This window comes from Henckelia pumila, chromosome 3 (assembly GCF_033568475.1).
Source record: "Henckelia pumila isolate YLH828 chromosome 3, ASM3356847v2, whole genome shotgun sequence".
In the NCBI taxonomy this organism is placed as follows: Eukaryota; Viridiplantae; Streptophyta; class Magnoliopsida; order Lamiales; family Gesneriaceae; genus Henckelia; species Henckelia pumila.
Genome location: NC_133122.1, coordinates 159,052,302 through 159,066,415, shown reverse-complemented (window position 1 = coordinate 159,066,415; position 14,114 = coordinate 159,052,302). Strand labels below are relative to the sequence as shown.

The 14,114-nt window shown below is 32.0% G+C and overlaps 1 protein-coding gene across 1 annotated transcript; it reads left to right on the top strand.

Annotated features, from left to right (window-relative positions):
- The first annotated feature begins 3,850 nt into the window (after nt 1-3,850).
- Nucleotides 3,851-8,220, top strand: LOC140890386 (outer envelope pore protein 16, chloroplastic). The gene is made up of 6 exons (XM_073298146.1): nt 3,851-4,078; nt 4,165-4,219; nt 7,168-7,199; nt 7,671-7,704; nt 7,787-7,854; nt 7,964-8,220. The coding sequence occupies exons 1-6, from the start codon at nt 3,968-3,970 to the stop codon at nt 8,102-8,104; spliced, it is 441 nt and encodes a 146-aa protein (XP_073154247.1). The 5' UTR covers nt 3,851-3,967; the 3' UTR covers nt 8,105-8,220.
- The last annotated feature ends 5,894 nt before the right edge of the window (nt 8,221-14,114 follow it).

Below are 14,114 nucleotides of genomic sequence, written 5' to 3'. Positions count from 1 at the left end.
TAAGGACACTATATTTGGAAAGTTATGCCTATGGGATTAGCTAATGCACCCCAAATATTTCAAAGAAAGATGGATAACCTTTTTAAAGATTATTTCAACTTTATGTTTGTTTATATTGATGATATTCTTATAGCATCAAAAAATATAGACGAACACGTTAAACACTTAGAGATTTTCTCTAAAATTTGTAAACAAGAAGGACCAATTTTATCTGAAAAGAAAATAGTCATAGCAACAAGGAAAATTGAATTCCTCGGTATTGAGATTGATGAAATTGGAATAATTCTACAACCCCATATTGTGGAAAAGGTAAAGAATTTTCCAGATAAACTCAAAGATGTAAAACAACTCCAGAGTTTTCTTGGAGTAGTTAATTTTGCAGGGATGTTCATTAACAATCTAGCAATGTACAGAAAGGTGTTCAGTCCTTTGTTAAAAAAGGATGCTAGGTTTATATGGACCGATGATCATACTAAAGGGGTAAACCAATTAAAAGAGATATGTAAGAATCTCCCAAAAATGGCTATACTCATAGATGAAGATGGTCTGGTATTATTTACGGATGCCAGTGACGATTGGTGGGCAGCAGTCCTTACCAAGATCACTCCAGATGGGGAAATACCATGCAGATACTGTAGCGGTCTTTTTTCAGAATCTGAGGCCATTAGATGTCATATCAACGAGAAGGAATTTTATGTAGTTAAAAGGACTTTTGAAAAATGGCCATTATTTTTACTTGCTAAAAAATTCACTCTGAAGGTTGATAACACCCAGGTAAAAGCTTTCCCAAAAAATAAGATTGAATCTAAACCTGAGAAAGCTAGGTTATTAAGATGGCAAGCATTATGTCAAAATTATATTTTTGATATTGTTATTATTAAATCTCATGAAAATATTCTTGCAGATTTCTTAACAAGAGATGGAAGGAAGTGACGTGGATTTCATCATGAAAATGCAGATGCATCTCAGCGAACACCTTGAGTTGCTTCAAAACGAGTTCAACCAGTTAGCCATTAATGCTGAAATGGCCGGCACGTTACAACAAGTTGATCGGATCAAAGTATCTAATCGAATTACAGGATGTATGCAAGCTCAAACACAACTATGAGCTACTATTCAAGGGCCAATTGTGAAGGCTATAGAGAAACCATTGGTTTCTCATAAACAAGATATGCTAAAACCATTGGTTTTACAAGAACAAGAAATACAACCACCGGTTGTGAAACAAGATGTTGAAGAATCTAAAACTCAAGAAACAAGTGATAATCTATCATCAGCCTTTGATGATCTGGATGAAGCAACAATTGATGAGGATAACTCATCAAGTCAACCCTCCGCCTCTGGGGTAAAAGAGGAAGAGATCAATCTTAGGCCCAATACTGACAAGGGTAAATCTAAGATTTATACTAATCCTTCTATTATTTCTCCATTCCAGGTTTATCAACAGAGGTGGGAGAAATTGAATACAAGGAGTGAAATCAACCCGAACACTTGCAGGGTTGATGTTGCAAGAATATATCCAAGGGTTTGGTTAAAAAACAATGTCAATCCTAAAGATGTAAAACTCTGGTATGAATTTGGGGCTTTGGCCTCAGTTTATACAACGTCACCAAGCTTCCCGGAGATATCACAGTTACCAAAATGGATCCAGGAAGCAGTCCAAGAAACATGGGCAAATAATGATCATTTGTCCAGAGGAGATGTGCTTGAGTTATACTTTTTCAGTGCAGCTCCAGAACCAACAGTGAAAGGATCACACGAACCCTTTTATTGCATCAAGCTGAGGAGACCTGATATAAACAGTCATAAATTTATCAAGGATCCTAAAACTGAAGAAATACCCTTGGTGTCCACTTTCGGGGAAAATGAGATCTCAACCAGAAGGGCATGAGGTATTTGGGTCTGTCTTACTAAGATGGACAAAGTCAAGTTTTCATTCAAATTTTATCAGAATTCTGTGAATGGATCGTTCCTATTAAACACAATGACAGGAAAAACTACAGCATTTGCGGAAGAACTCTTCGAAAAGAAGAAAAATCTTTTGTGGAACAACAAGCTGCCGGGGAGTAAAGAAAATCGACGAAAATTTTGTAACGTGGCTCATATTGGACGATGGTCTGAGAATATCTGCCCAAAATGCCCAAATCAGAAGGATCCAGAATTTGGAAAAACCTTTAGACTCCAAACGGATCGAAAGGATTTTTTCGAGACAAGCAAAGGTGGACAAGAACCACCGAAGATGCGTTTTTACAGGGGCCTACTTCAAAAGCAAAAGATGCCCCGACAACAATAAAGCAGACATGTGAGGAGAATAAAGCCAAAAGAAAGTGGCAGACATGTGATTCATCCACTAGTAAAAGATGCCATCAATAATGACATAAAAAATTCAAGACAACTGCCTCCTCTACTAGTAAAAGATGCCATCAATAATGGCATAAAGAAATACAAGACAACTGTTAGATTCCCTGAAGTTTTTCGGTGAAACGAGTTGAACTACAACTATAAATACAGACATTTGAGGAAGCTGAAGGCATCGGTCATTTCCTTCAGTTTTCTTACAAATAAATTGTTGTAATATTTCTCTCTCTTTGTATTAAGTTTTCTTTTATGTATTTCAAGAACAAGGCTACTATGAGTAGCTAAACAAGTTGTCTTCTCCTCTTCAAAGGAGTTGATTTATGTAATAATATTATGTCTGAATAAATTTTCTAAATCTCTCGTTCTTTCATGTTCATATTTTATAATTAAATTTATATACCATACGCCTTAAGGTAGAAAACGAATTAAGGCTGTGTTGGATGTCGTTGAAGGAGCTTGTGCAGAAACCATCTGTTGCGACTGCGTGGTTGGAGTGTGAGGAGCACTTCGTAAAACTCAGCAGGTATGACCTGACGACATTATGGTCAAAGAGGTATTTAAATTTAATTCATCTTACGAAAGCATGTTGGACCCTAATCTGGAGTATATCGGCTGGAAACCTTGCATAACTAATAGTCTTGCATGGACGAGACTGGTTCGATAGGTATAACAAAGCCACATACAAAAGATTAGTTTTATTTATTTTTTAATTCAAATATGGGGGCCACTAGGAAGTGAAAATAAAAAAAAAAAAATGGATAGAAAGTTAAGTTAAAAGAGAAATTTGATAGTGAGGAGTTTAAAATAATTTGCCCTTTCATTTTTTGCCTTTTAGCTCTTGCATTAAATCAATCACCATCGAACCATTCCGATCTGTTTCTAAAAACATTGGATTGTTGTATACCTTATATTTTCAAGAACTGATGTGCTGTCACATTTTCGTAGAACACGACAAGTGGGCTAAGCCTATTCACGAATCAGCAACCCCAACTGTGTGCCAAACCGATATTGTGGTCCCTTGTCACCTACTTAGCAGCAATAAGAGCTAAAATAAGTAGCAAGTAAAAAAATGGATAGAATCTCCTCTTAGAGTCGAACAAAAATAATTGTTAAATAAATCAATATCAAGAAACCAAAACTCAAACCCAAACATAAATATTCGACTTATTATCAACATTTTTCGACCTCGACTCCAGCATTCTTGGAGTCATATGGCGTTTAAATTAATCCAAAATCGAGTTGGATCGGATCGGATTTATTGTATCGATCACTACAAAATGCTCGATCTTGCAATATATTTGCACTACTCGAATGCAATTTATGACAAAAGAATATACTTTGTTCCAAGGGTCAAGTAATAAAATATAAAATAAACTCGAAAGTATAAAAGACGTATTGTGATTGGATAAAGCGGAATCCGTGAATGCCTAAAACTGTGCACCACGTGTCGTGAAGTAGAAGAGATAAAGAAACACACGCGGCGTAATCTGAGTGCCATTGTGCACAGAAAAAGCCAAACCTTGGATCGGAATAAAATATGCGAAACGAAGAACCCAGATAAAACTACACACAGATAATATACTTTTTAAAAAGAAGCAATAAATCAGAAATGTCGAACGGGTTTTCGGGATCGTTTTCTTCAGCGAAAGTGGACGTGATGGTGGATACGGGCAACCCACTTCTCAACCTCTCAGTCGATGGTTTCTTGAAGATCGGCGCTGTAAGAATATCCAAATTAAATTTACCCTTTTTTCCAGTCTATGTTTCGTTGTGAAATTGAAATTTTGTGATGCATTTGTTATTCAGGTGGCGGCCACCAAAGTAGCTGCGGAGGAGACTTATGACATTCTTATAAGACAAGGTTGGTTGGTTCTATTTTTTCTTTTTTTTTGGTTCGCATGCTTCAAGTTATTATTATTATTGGTAATTCATGTAGTAGTTACTTCCTAGAATAAATTATATTTTTAATTATTAATTTAATTAAATGATTGTTCCAATCGAAATATCCAAACTATTTTAGTAGAAAACTGAAATGAACTTTACGGATGTTGGATTATGTATTTGTACCTAAAACCACAGTAAATTCTGTAAAACCTTTACCGAATCGTTTGATGAACTTGCCTAGGCTTGATATGGACCTCACCTTGGCATCCTAATACTAAAACAACGCCCCAATATTTACTATTTAGACCTCAATAATACAAAGGCGTTACGAATAATGTGTTGCTTTTCTTTTGTGACGTACTCCGTAGCAAATGTTGGGACCAAATTTTTAATACGGCTGCAAATATCAAATCCTAGTGCCTACACACTTCAAAACACAACACAAATAAAATATGTAAACACAAAACAGATAACAATATAACTTCATTTCCAAGCATATCATAGTCTAAATAGAACATAACTTCGTTTCCAGCACATCATAGTCAAAATAGAATGTAACTTCAATTCCAAACACATCATAGTCAAAACATCTGCAAAAGTCAATATTTAACACCAAAATGGACCAGAAACGGATGCCTAGAAAAATGGACTAGAAATGGAGCTAACAAGGGACATAACGTTACCCGCCCTTGAGAAGTTGATGTCCACGCAGCCCACTTGTGACAGTTTAACTTGCACATCATTATTTGGTAGATGCACCTTGCTTGATTGTACGGGAAATTACTTTTTGGTTCTGTGACTTGCTTGTTAATTATTTTTGTTCTTCTTGTCAGTCAATTTACGGTCTTACTCCACAGATTTGCATATTTTTTCCAATATATAAGAACTTTTATGTCAAGAGTGTTGACATGCCACGTGGAAATGCTGACACGGTGACAAACATCACTGATGTAACAGATGTCACATCAGCACTCCGGTGGAAAAGAATCAAAGTTGGAAAAGAATACTACCTAGTGGACAAACACTTTGAAATGACTGATAGCAGAACTAAAACTGAAACATGCAAGTTACTGGACCAAAAATGTAATTTTCGCATCTTGTAATGTGCATACGGACAGAATTAATGAAAATAACCCGTTGATAATCCTTTCTTAGGTCACCCTTCAAGTTCATCAATTCTTAATTAGAGCACTTACGTTACCCATTGGTTGAAACTTAGAATACTCACTGTAATAGGTGGGTGAGACCCTCAAGGTTATTAACCACCCAGATTTTGTTGCGGAGCCAATATTGGCTGTAGTAACAAGCCTCTTAGTTGATCTAATGCATAGGGTGATAAACCAACTTAACTCGAAGTAACAAGGATCATAATTCAGATGTTATCCATACTATAATGTTGCTTGCCTCATTGTGAGACGCAGGAGGGTCAGGGGAAATGAAGATACCTCAGCTAGTCATTCATACGAACTAAAATACTAGTGATGACAAGCAAGTTCATCTACTAAAAATACACTGTGCTTACTTGGACACTATATAACAATAACAAACTATGCAGAACATAATGTAGGAATAAAAGGGTACATGGATCTAAACACCCGAAGCTTAATTTTCTCAAAAAGTAAATCAACATTAGCATCTAAGAATCAAAGATGAAGTTGCTTGTAGTAGCCTAGTTACATGAAATTATACAGGACGTAGCCAAAACCTTGAACTATTTCACTGTCCAGTTAATGTAGTCATGGAACAAATGTGAAGCCAATGCCTCACATTTTCCCATTAACATCTACTGAATTGGCATTGAAAATATAAGTGATGCACACAGGTTACCACAAATTCCCAACCATAGGATGGATGAGTACTTTGGAAGGATGTAAGATCTCCAAAGATGCCCAAGGAACCTTAACGCCAGATTCCCATAGAAATGATAAGATGAATTTGCTCTGGTACCACGAGTGGAGAACCTTGCACACTTCACCTTCCTTAAGGTTCAGATATATAGTCTTGATAGCTTACTTTGTTGGTGTTGGGCACTAGCACACTTTTGTGGACCACTGGTTCACTGTTTGTATTCAAGTCATTTCACATTATTAATAATATTATAGTTTCTTATTAAAAAAAAAGATATATAGTCTTGATAGTCCATGATCTGTGTATGACGACAACGATACAAGCCTTTTAACTGGCTAATATACCTAAATTTGGAAAGAAGCAATTATATCTAGAATAATCTTATCTGAATTTAAAAGATCTTTCTTACGTCTAACTAAGTAAGAACAATTTACTTTCGGTACTAGGAATACATAAACCAACATGGTGTTCGAAAACAGTGATCGTGAGCTCGAAAATCTATGCAGATGCACTCTTGGGCTTTTACATTTCAAAATGACATTGAATATTTACGGTGGTGAGGGCTTGTTAAAGAGAGAACCCTTCGATCTTGCAATAATATTTTGAAAGAAATTTCTTGATATAATGTATATGCTTATAGTGAGAATTTACTTGCATTTATGAAGGATCTAACCAACAATAATGGAAAGTTCTCCTGAACTTCAGAAACTTATCTCATAATATTTGTATAGACACCCAGATGTTTGAATACATGTGTTGAGAGGGAGACCAAGAACCCTTCTATCAATATATTTTTACAGAAACACAGATTTGAATAGAGGAACATAAAATAGCATGTTAAGACTTCAATGGCCGGCCTCTGAACGAGAACCGATAGCAAACATTGGATGTGATAATTTCATAATAAACTTAAATATAATGTTGATGATTTTTGAACGAGTGAAAAGTTCTGTAGTTAATTTGAAATATCTCGTGGCTGATGGATGCTATCATGTGGAGCACCTATTTTTCTTATTTTTATTAGATTGTATTTCTGAGTTAATTTCGCTTTGCTGATTTTTATTTTCCGATGTGCAGGGAGCATCTCGACCCAAAAATTCGAATACTCAGTTGAGAATCTTATATCTACCCTTTTCCTTATTATGTCATTTGTTTTTTTATTTATAGACATGCTAAAGCTTTCATCCCAGATTAAATTCTCACTAGAAAATAAATTTTCAGTTTATCTTAGATTAGTAGAGAAAATGCATGTCATTTCTTTTTTCTCGACTCTAATTAGCAAGCCGTAAAAAGACCTTACCCCACGCTTATTTGAATTTTCTTATGCTTTTAAGTATCTTACTTAATTTAGAGGATATGCACCTAACCTTGAAATAAAGCTAATCGGCATGGATTGCTTTTATCTGTAAATTCAAGTTAGCCTTTTGTATTCATCACTGAAAGAGTACGCTAGCACTGTGTGAAATGTAAAAGAGATAGTGTTGGCACCAACAACTAACGTCATGTTATACATTAGTTTATTCCTAAAAAATTATACTTATTTATTTCGTGCCAAGTTAATTGTTTTAATGTCACTGCAGCTGAAGAGAATGTGTAAAGAAGGTGCATGTTGGGGTATGTATATTTGCATTTAAGAAACATATTTCTGGAGACTTAATTTCGGGTAACAGATATTTTGCACATTTACTATCTACAGGAGCAGTGGCTGGAGTTTATGTTGGAATGCAGTACGGAGTGGAAAGAATACGCGGAACCAAAGACTGGGTACTTTCTAAATTCAATTTATGTATTGCGTTGCGTATAACCGAACTTTATGTGCCAAGTAGCTCCTATATACGTGTATATCATGCTTTGTTTATTGCTAATTTTGCAGAAGAATGCGATGTTTAGTGGTGCATTGACTGGGGCACTCTTGTCGGCAGCCACCAACAGGAACAGAGACAAGATTGTGATGGATGCCATAGCTGGAGGTGCCGTTGCAACTGCTTCCGAGTTCCTCAATTATTTATCTTGAAAGGTGTTGTTTCCATGGAATATTAGTCTGTTTCTTTCTATCTTTATTCCACCAATAAATCATTGTACAATGACTACTGCTACATTGTTTGTGATATTATTCTTTGCCCATGGAAATCTCCCCATCTTTAATATTGTGTCATCGTGGTTTTTGCTTATTTGTGTGGTTTCGTAGGGACGGACTTCTAGAAACTTCACAAAAATTAATTAGTTACCCAGTGTTGTAAATGCCAAGATGATGACGGGGTGGTCAGTGACCGCTTACTGCCTTGGACGTCTAGGCGGATGAATCTTTGTACTGTTGTTTTCATAATCTTACTATCTTATTGTGGCATGTGCTTTTTAATTGGCCAACTTTTGATTAATTAATAAATGTTGAGATTGAATTACGATTATATCTTAACTTAATTTTCAACAAAACAAAAATTATTATACACTTTAATTATTTGATATGACTTTTTCTTTTTTTAAGAAATGAGATGTTTTCTTATTTATCAAAATGATATATTTTGCATTTTTTTTATTATTTACAAAAATATTTTTCTTTTTGTTAAATTGATATATTTATAGCGGTTGTTGTGATTATTTGTTTACGAATAAAAAAAAACAAATTGTATAAATAAAGAACGCGTGTACGAGGAAATTAGTTCCATATAAATATGTAATGCATGCATAATTTAAGTGTGAGTGATTGATTTGCCTATGATGTTACGTATGAAAAGCGTATAATGTGTCAATTATTAGAGTTTTTTAAATTTTATTTATATTATTGACTTTTGATTACTTCACCTGTTCGTCCTGACTCACCATTGACCACATACAAAACTGCCTATAGTTGATGGCTGCCCCCGTCTTATCGGCATCCTCGACCGTCATAGACAATTACCCCAACCAAGTGGTACTTAAACCAGATTTCTCGGCTTGATTCCGAGTAGTTTGTATCTTCCTTAAATCAAACAACGAAGTACTTGACGTGACAACACTATACTGAAGGGAGATTGGAGAGTGGGATCAGGAACATTTTTAAAATTTAAAACAATTAACTGTGGTGATTGTTGAGTCTTTTTTTTTTTTTTTTTTGAGTCTGTCATAAAAAAGGCGTAGGCTTTCTTTTGTACCCGAGTCACACATGCATGCTTAAACCAAAAAATAAATTGAATTCCGAAAATGGTATCAACCAGTTCGAATATCTAGAATGCGTCGGTGCCGGGTCAGGATCCACGGTTCATATTCATTGCACGAGTTGCAAATGAATTTATGTCATTCGATCTACTTTTCGGGTACGTAGATATCTGAATCGAATTTTCCCCAGAATGTAATCATGCTAGCTCTTTGGTGTTTCGCTTGATAAACCTGAGTTAATGAGATACTATACTTCACTGGTAAATGTTTGACATCATGGGAAAAAAAATATTTAGGCAATGATGGTAATTGGATCTATGTAAGAATTAGTGTCTTTGAGATAAAGTTGAAGTCAATTGTGTTGAGAAGACATGTAACATGTTAACCTTATACACAAGAAAGTACATGAAATTTTTGTTTATATTTTGGCCCTCGTCTGTACCAAAAAATGCCCTTTTCCGAGGAAAATTTTAAGGAATTAAGATTTTGTTTAGACATGTATTTATATAACCTTTTTGTAAAAGTGTTTTTAAATTTTTTTTATAAAATATTTTAAAAGTTGTTTTGAAGATAAACATGTGTTTGAGAAATTATTCTATAAAAAACATTTTAACATAAAAAAGTAATGTTATTCATCTTTGTCTTTCATAGTTCCATTTTAAAAACATCTAAAAACATATCTAAAATATTCTTTAAAAACTATACTTATAGAACATTTTTAAAAAAATATTTTTCAAAAATATTTTGCAAACATTTTATCCAAATATATACTTTAAGTTTTTTCCCTTATAAAACACTAATTTTTAAATTTTATATCAAAACGGAACCTAAATTCTCTCATTAATAAAAAAATGTATAGCTCGTCTAAGTCTTCACAAAAAGTCGGCATCCTTGATTCTCGTAACCCTAATCAAAATTTTTTTTGTTCTTCGCTGTTCCCAACAAAGATGCATTAGAATAGCATAAAATCGTTTACGTACTGATGTTTGGTTGAAAATCTGAATTGTGTATTAGATAAGAATTCATTTTTCAAAAAGATTGAAATATCAAAATATTTTGGATTTTATTTTCTTGTATATAAAGTGAACAAAATTTTTTAAAAAATTTCACAAAAATTTTAATTAAATACTGTTCAGTTTCCTAAAAGACCATATTGAGCTAAATAATTATGTCATGATTTTATAAATAGAAGACGATAACATACCAACATGCAGTTGAGAATGATGAAATTAATGTTATTATGACAAGTAAAGATTTTTAGTAATAAAAAATGTTCGTTCAACCAAAAACAAAATAAAATAATAACGATAAAAAAATCTTATGTATTTAAATTTGTGTAAGACCCTATTGATCAACTAAATAATTATATCATATTCATAAATAGAAGACGAGAACATATCAGAATGCATGATTGCGAATGATTAAATTATTGTTATTATTGCAAGTAAAGATTTTTAGTAATAAAAAGTGTCCGTCCAACAAAAAATAATAATAACGATAGAAAAATACAAATGATTGATGGAGACATCATCAGAAGAAGTACTATTAAAAATATGAGAATATTTTTTTTTTTTTGAAAGAAAAAATAAGAGAATATTGATTCTTTCATAAAGAATAAAAAACGGATGATAAATGAAAAAAATAATGAAATAGAGAAACATCCAAAATATAAAAGAAAAAAATATTTGCACAATATTTTAAATTAAGGTTCAGAATGGATTATCTATATTTAGGGTTGGTTCGGTACGATATACTGACCATTTCACAAAATACATTATACCGTATCGAAAATTTCGATACAGAAAAAATCGATATCGATACCGTACCGACATTTTGGTATATCGAAATACGTATCGAAATTGCGGTATAACATAAATTTCATACCGTTCTTACCGAAAAATTTTGGTATATCGAAATTCGGTACGATATCGGTATAATATCATCTATACCGACATTATTTAAAAAAACTCTTGTTTTTCACCATAAATTTATATCTTCTATATCGTCTATACCGACTTAATTAATATTTAATTATATGTATATTAATTAAATTTTTAAAAAATATGAATGTCGTTCGGTATTTTTGTACGAACTTTTCAAAAACGTATACCGATACCAATACCAAAAATTTCTATCGATACCGAAATTTTTGGTATATACGATTTTTTTTCGGTACGATATATGCGGTATTTCGGCATTTCGATATTATTTCTCACCCCTATCTATATTACATTTTTTTTCTATAAATCAATAGTCACAAAATAAGTAATCAACACATAAGATAGGAAATTACAAAATAAATATTTAATTTAATTTGATTAACTTATCTCACTTATTAAAAAATATAAAATAAATCATATTGCTTCAAATCATACACACATGAGATAAAAAATAAAAATAATTCATAGTACGAAGCAAGCCATAATTGCTCAAGATTAATGAACAAAACAATGAAAAATACGAGCTGTAATAATTTCATAAGTTTCAATATCAATATTGTGTCAAGATAAAACTGTATCAAACACTATATGTATAAGCTTACACGAGTAATTGGTAATGTTTTATTCTAAACTGTTAATGTAGATATAGAATCAATGTTTTTGGAACCGCACCGGCCGGTTCAACCGGTTCGACTGGGAACCGGTCGGTTCTCTGGTCCAGAACAACTTCAAGAATCGAAAAACCGATTAGAACCGATCAAGAACCGGTTGGACCGGCCAAGAACCGAAAAATCGGTTCAACTGGTTGAAACGATTTTTCGAATTTTATTTATTTTTTTTGAAAATTTAAAATTTTTTATTTTTAATATTTATATATATATATATATATACATTATTATTTAGAATTTTTACTTCATTTAAAAAATTATTTTAATAATTATTGTTTTTTATATTAAATAATTTATAACTATAATTGATATTTTGAATATATTTACATATTTATTTAGCTTTCAAACTATGTTAAATATATATTTTTGTCTATTTATATAATTTTGAAGTTTTTAAAATTCAAAATATATTATTTATTATATTAAATTATATAAACGGTTTTTCGGTTCGACCGTCCGGTTAAAACGGTCCGACCAATTGAACCGTTTTTTTTAGGTAGACCGGTTCGATCATCGGTCCGGTATAAAAACACTGCATAGAATAATGATGACCTTAAATGATAAAAAAAAAATATTGAAACTACGAGGGTTACATTGTTCGAAAATATTACAAATGTTTTTATAGTTGTAATGTTAAAGATTATATCGATTCTAGCTATCACCATCTACTTTATTTAAAGAACGACAACACTTCAATAAAGGAATGATAATGGACTGGGTATAAACCCATTCCCGTATTAAACCGACCCTGGCGAGGCGAGTTTAAACTCACCCAAATGGGTCCACAAGCAGGTCCGGGTGGGTCTTCAGGTTTGACCAAACCCACCACAGGAATTGCTACTAAAGATGGTGAGAGTATCGATTCTATCACAAAGAATAACAACACATGTAAATGAAAAAAATCGTGAAAGAGAGAAAAAATCAACACATAAAAGAAAAAAACATTTATTAATAATTTAAATTAAGGTTAGAATGAATTATCTATATTATTATTATTTTTTACATAAATCAATACTCGTAAAATAAGTAATCAACACATAAGATAAGACATTACAAAATAAATATTTTATTTAATTTAATTAAGTATCTCACTTATTAACAAGTACATAAATTATATCGATTCAGAGCATACATACATAAGAAAGAAAATAAGACAAATTCATGGTACGAAGCATGTCCTAATTGCTCAATATTAATCAACAAAATTATGGAAAACCTGAGTTTTAATAATTTTAAAAGCTTCAATATCATTATTGTGCCAGAGTAAAACTATAGTAAATATTATTTCTATAGGTTAACATGAGTTATTGATAATGTATTATTTTAAGCTGTTAATATAACTATATAATAACGATGACCGTAAGTGATAAACATTAAAACTATAAATGTTACATTGTTAAAAAATGTTGCAAATATTTTATTAGTTAAAACGTTGAAAATTATATTGATTTTATCACTAAGTCATGTAAATATCTTTTTCAAAATTCAAAGAGTATATATTATTATCAATTATTAATAAAATCTTTTTTATCTTTAAGACAACAATACTTCAATATACTACAAGATTTTAGAGACACCAAATAAAAAATAATATATATATATATTCTAAAAATGGACAATATGGTTGAAATAAAAGACGAAATGTTAAAATTTTTAATCGAAAAATTCGAAATTCAAGAAAAAATTTTAGCAACAAAATAATTGCAATAGTAGATTTCGACAACTTAACATGAAATTAAAAATAAAAGAGAACGTCCAATATATCAATATTGATCATTAACTATATTGACTTACAAGTAATGGAAGACAATAACACAAGAATGAAGATTGAAGACAATAAAATTATTTCTTCTCTTGTAAAAAATGATTTTCAGCATAAAAAAAAAAGAAAAGAAAATATAAAAAAAGAGGTCATCCAACAAAAGAATCAAATAATAAAGTGATAGGATCGAAAACGGTGTGCAGAGGGGGGGGGGGGGGGGATGAATACACACTTTTAAAATATTTTGAGTTACAATAGCTCGTTCTTGAAATGTTCGAGTAGGAACCGAGCACCGATAAATTATATCGAGTTTGTTTAATAAACCAAGAGGACAACACTCGAAATAGTCCATCTAAAAACTGATTAAGCATTTGAGAAATCGTTTGAATAGAATACAAGTTGAGATAGTAAAAACATTTTGGTTGAAGCATTTTATCAAACACTTTGTATGCAATATTTTGGTACTTTAAATAATATAAAATGCTTCAACAAATCATCCAAAAATATTAATATTAAGTA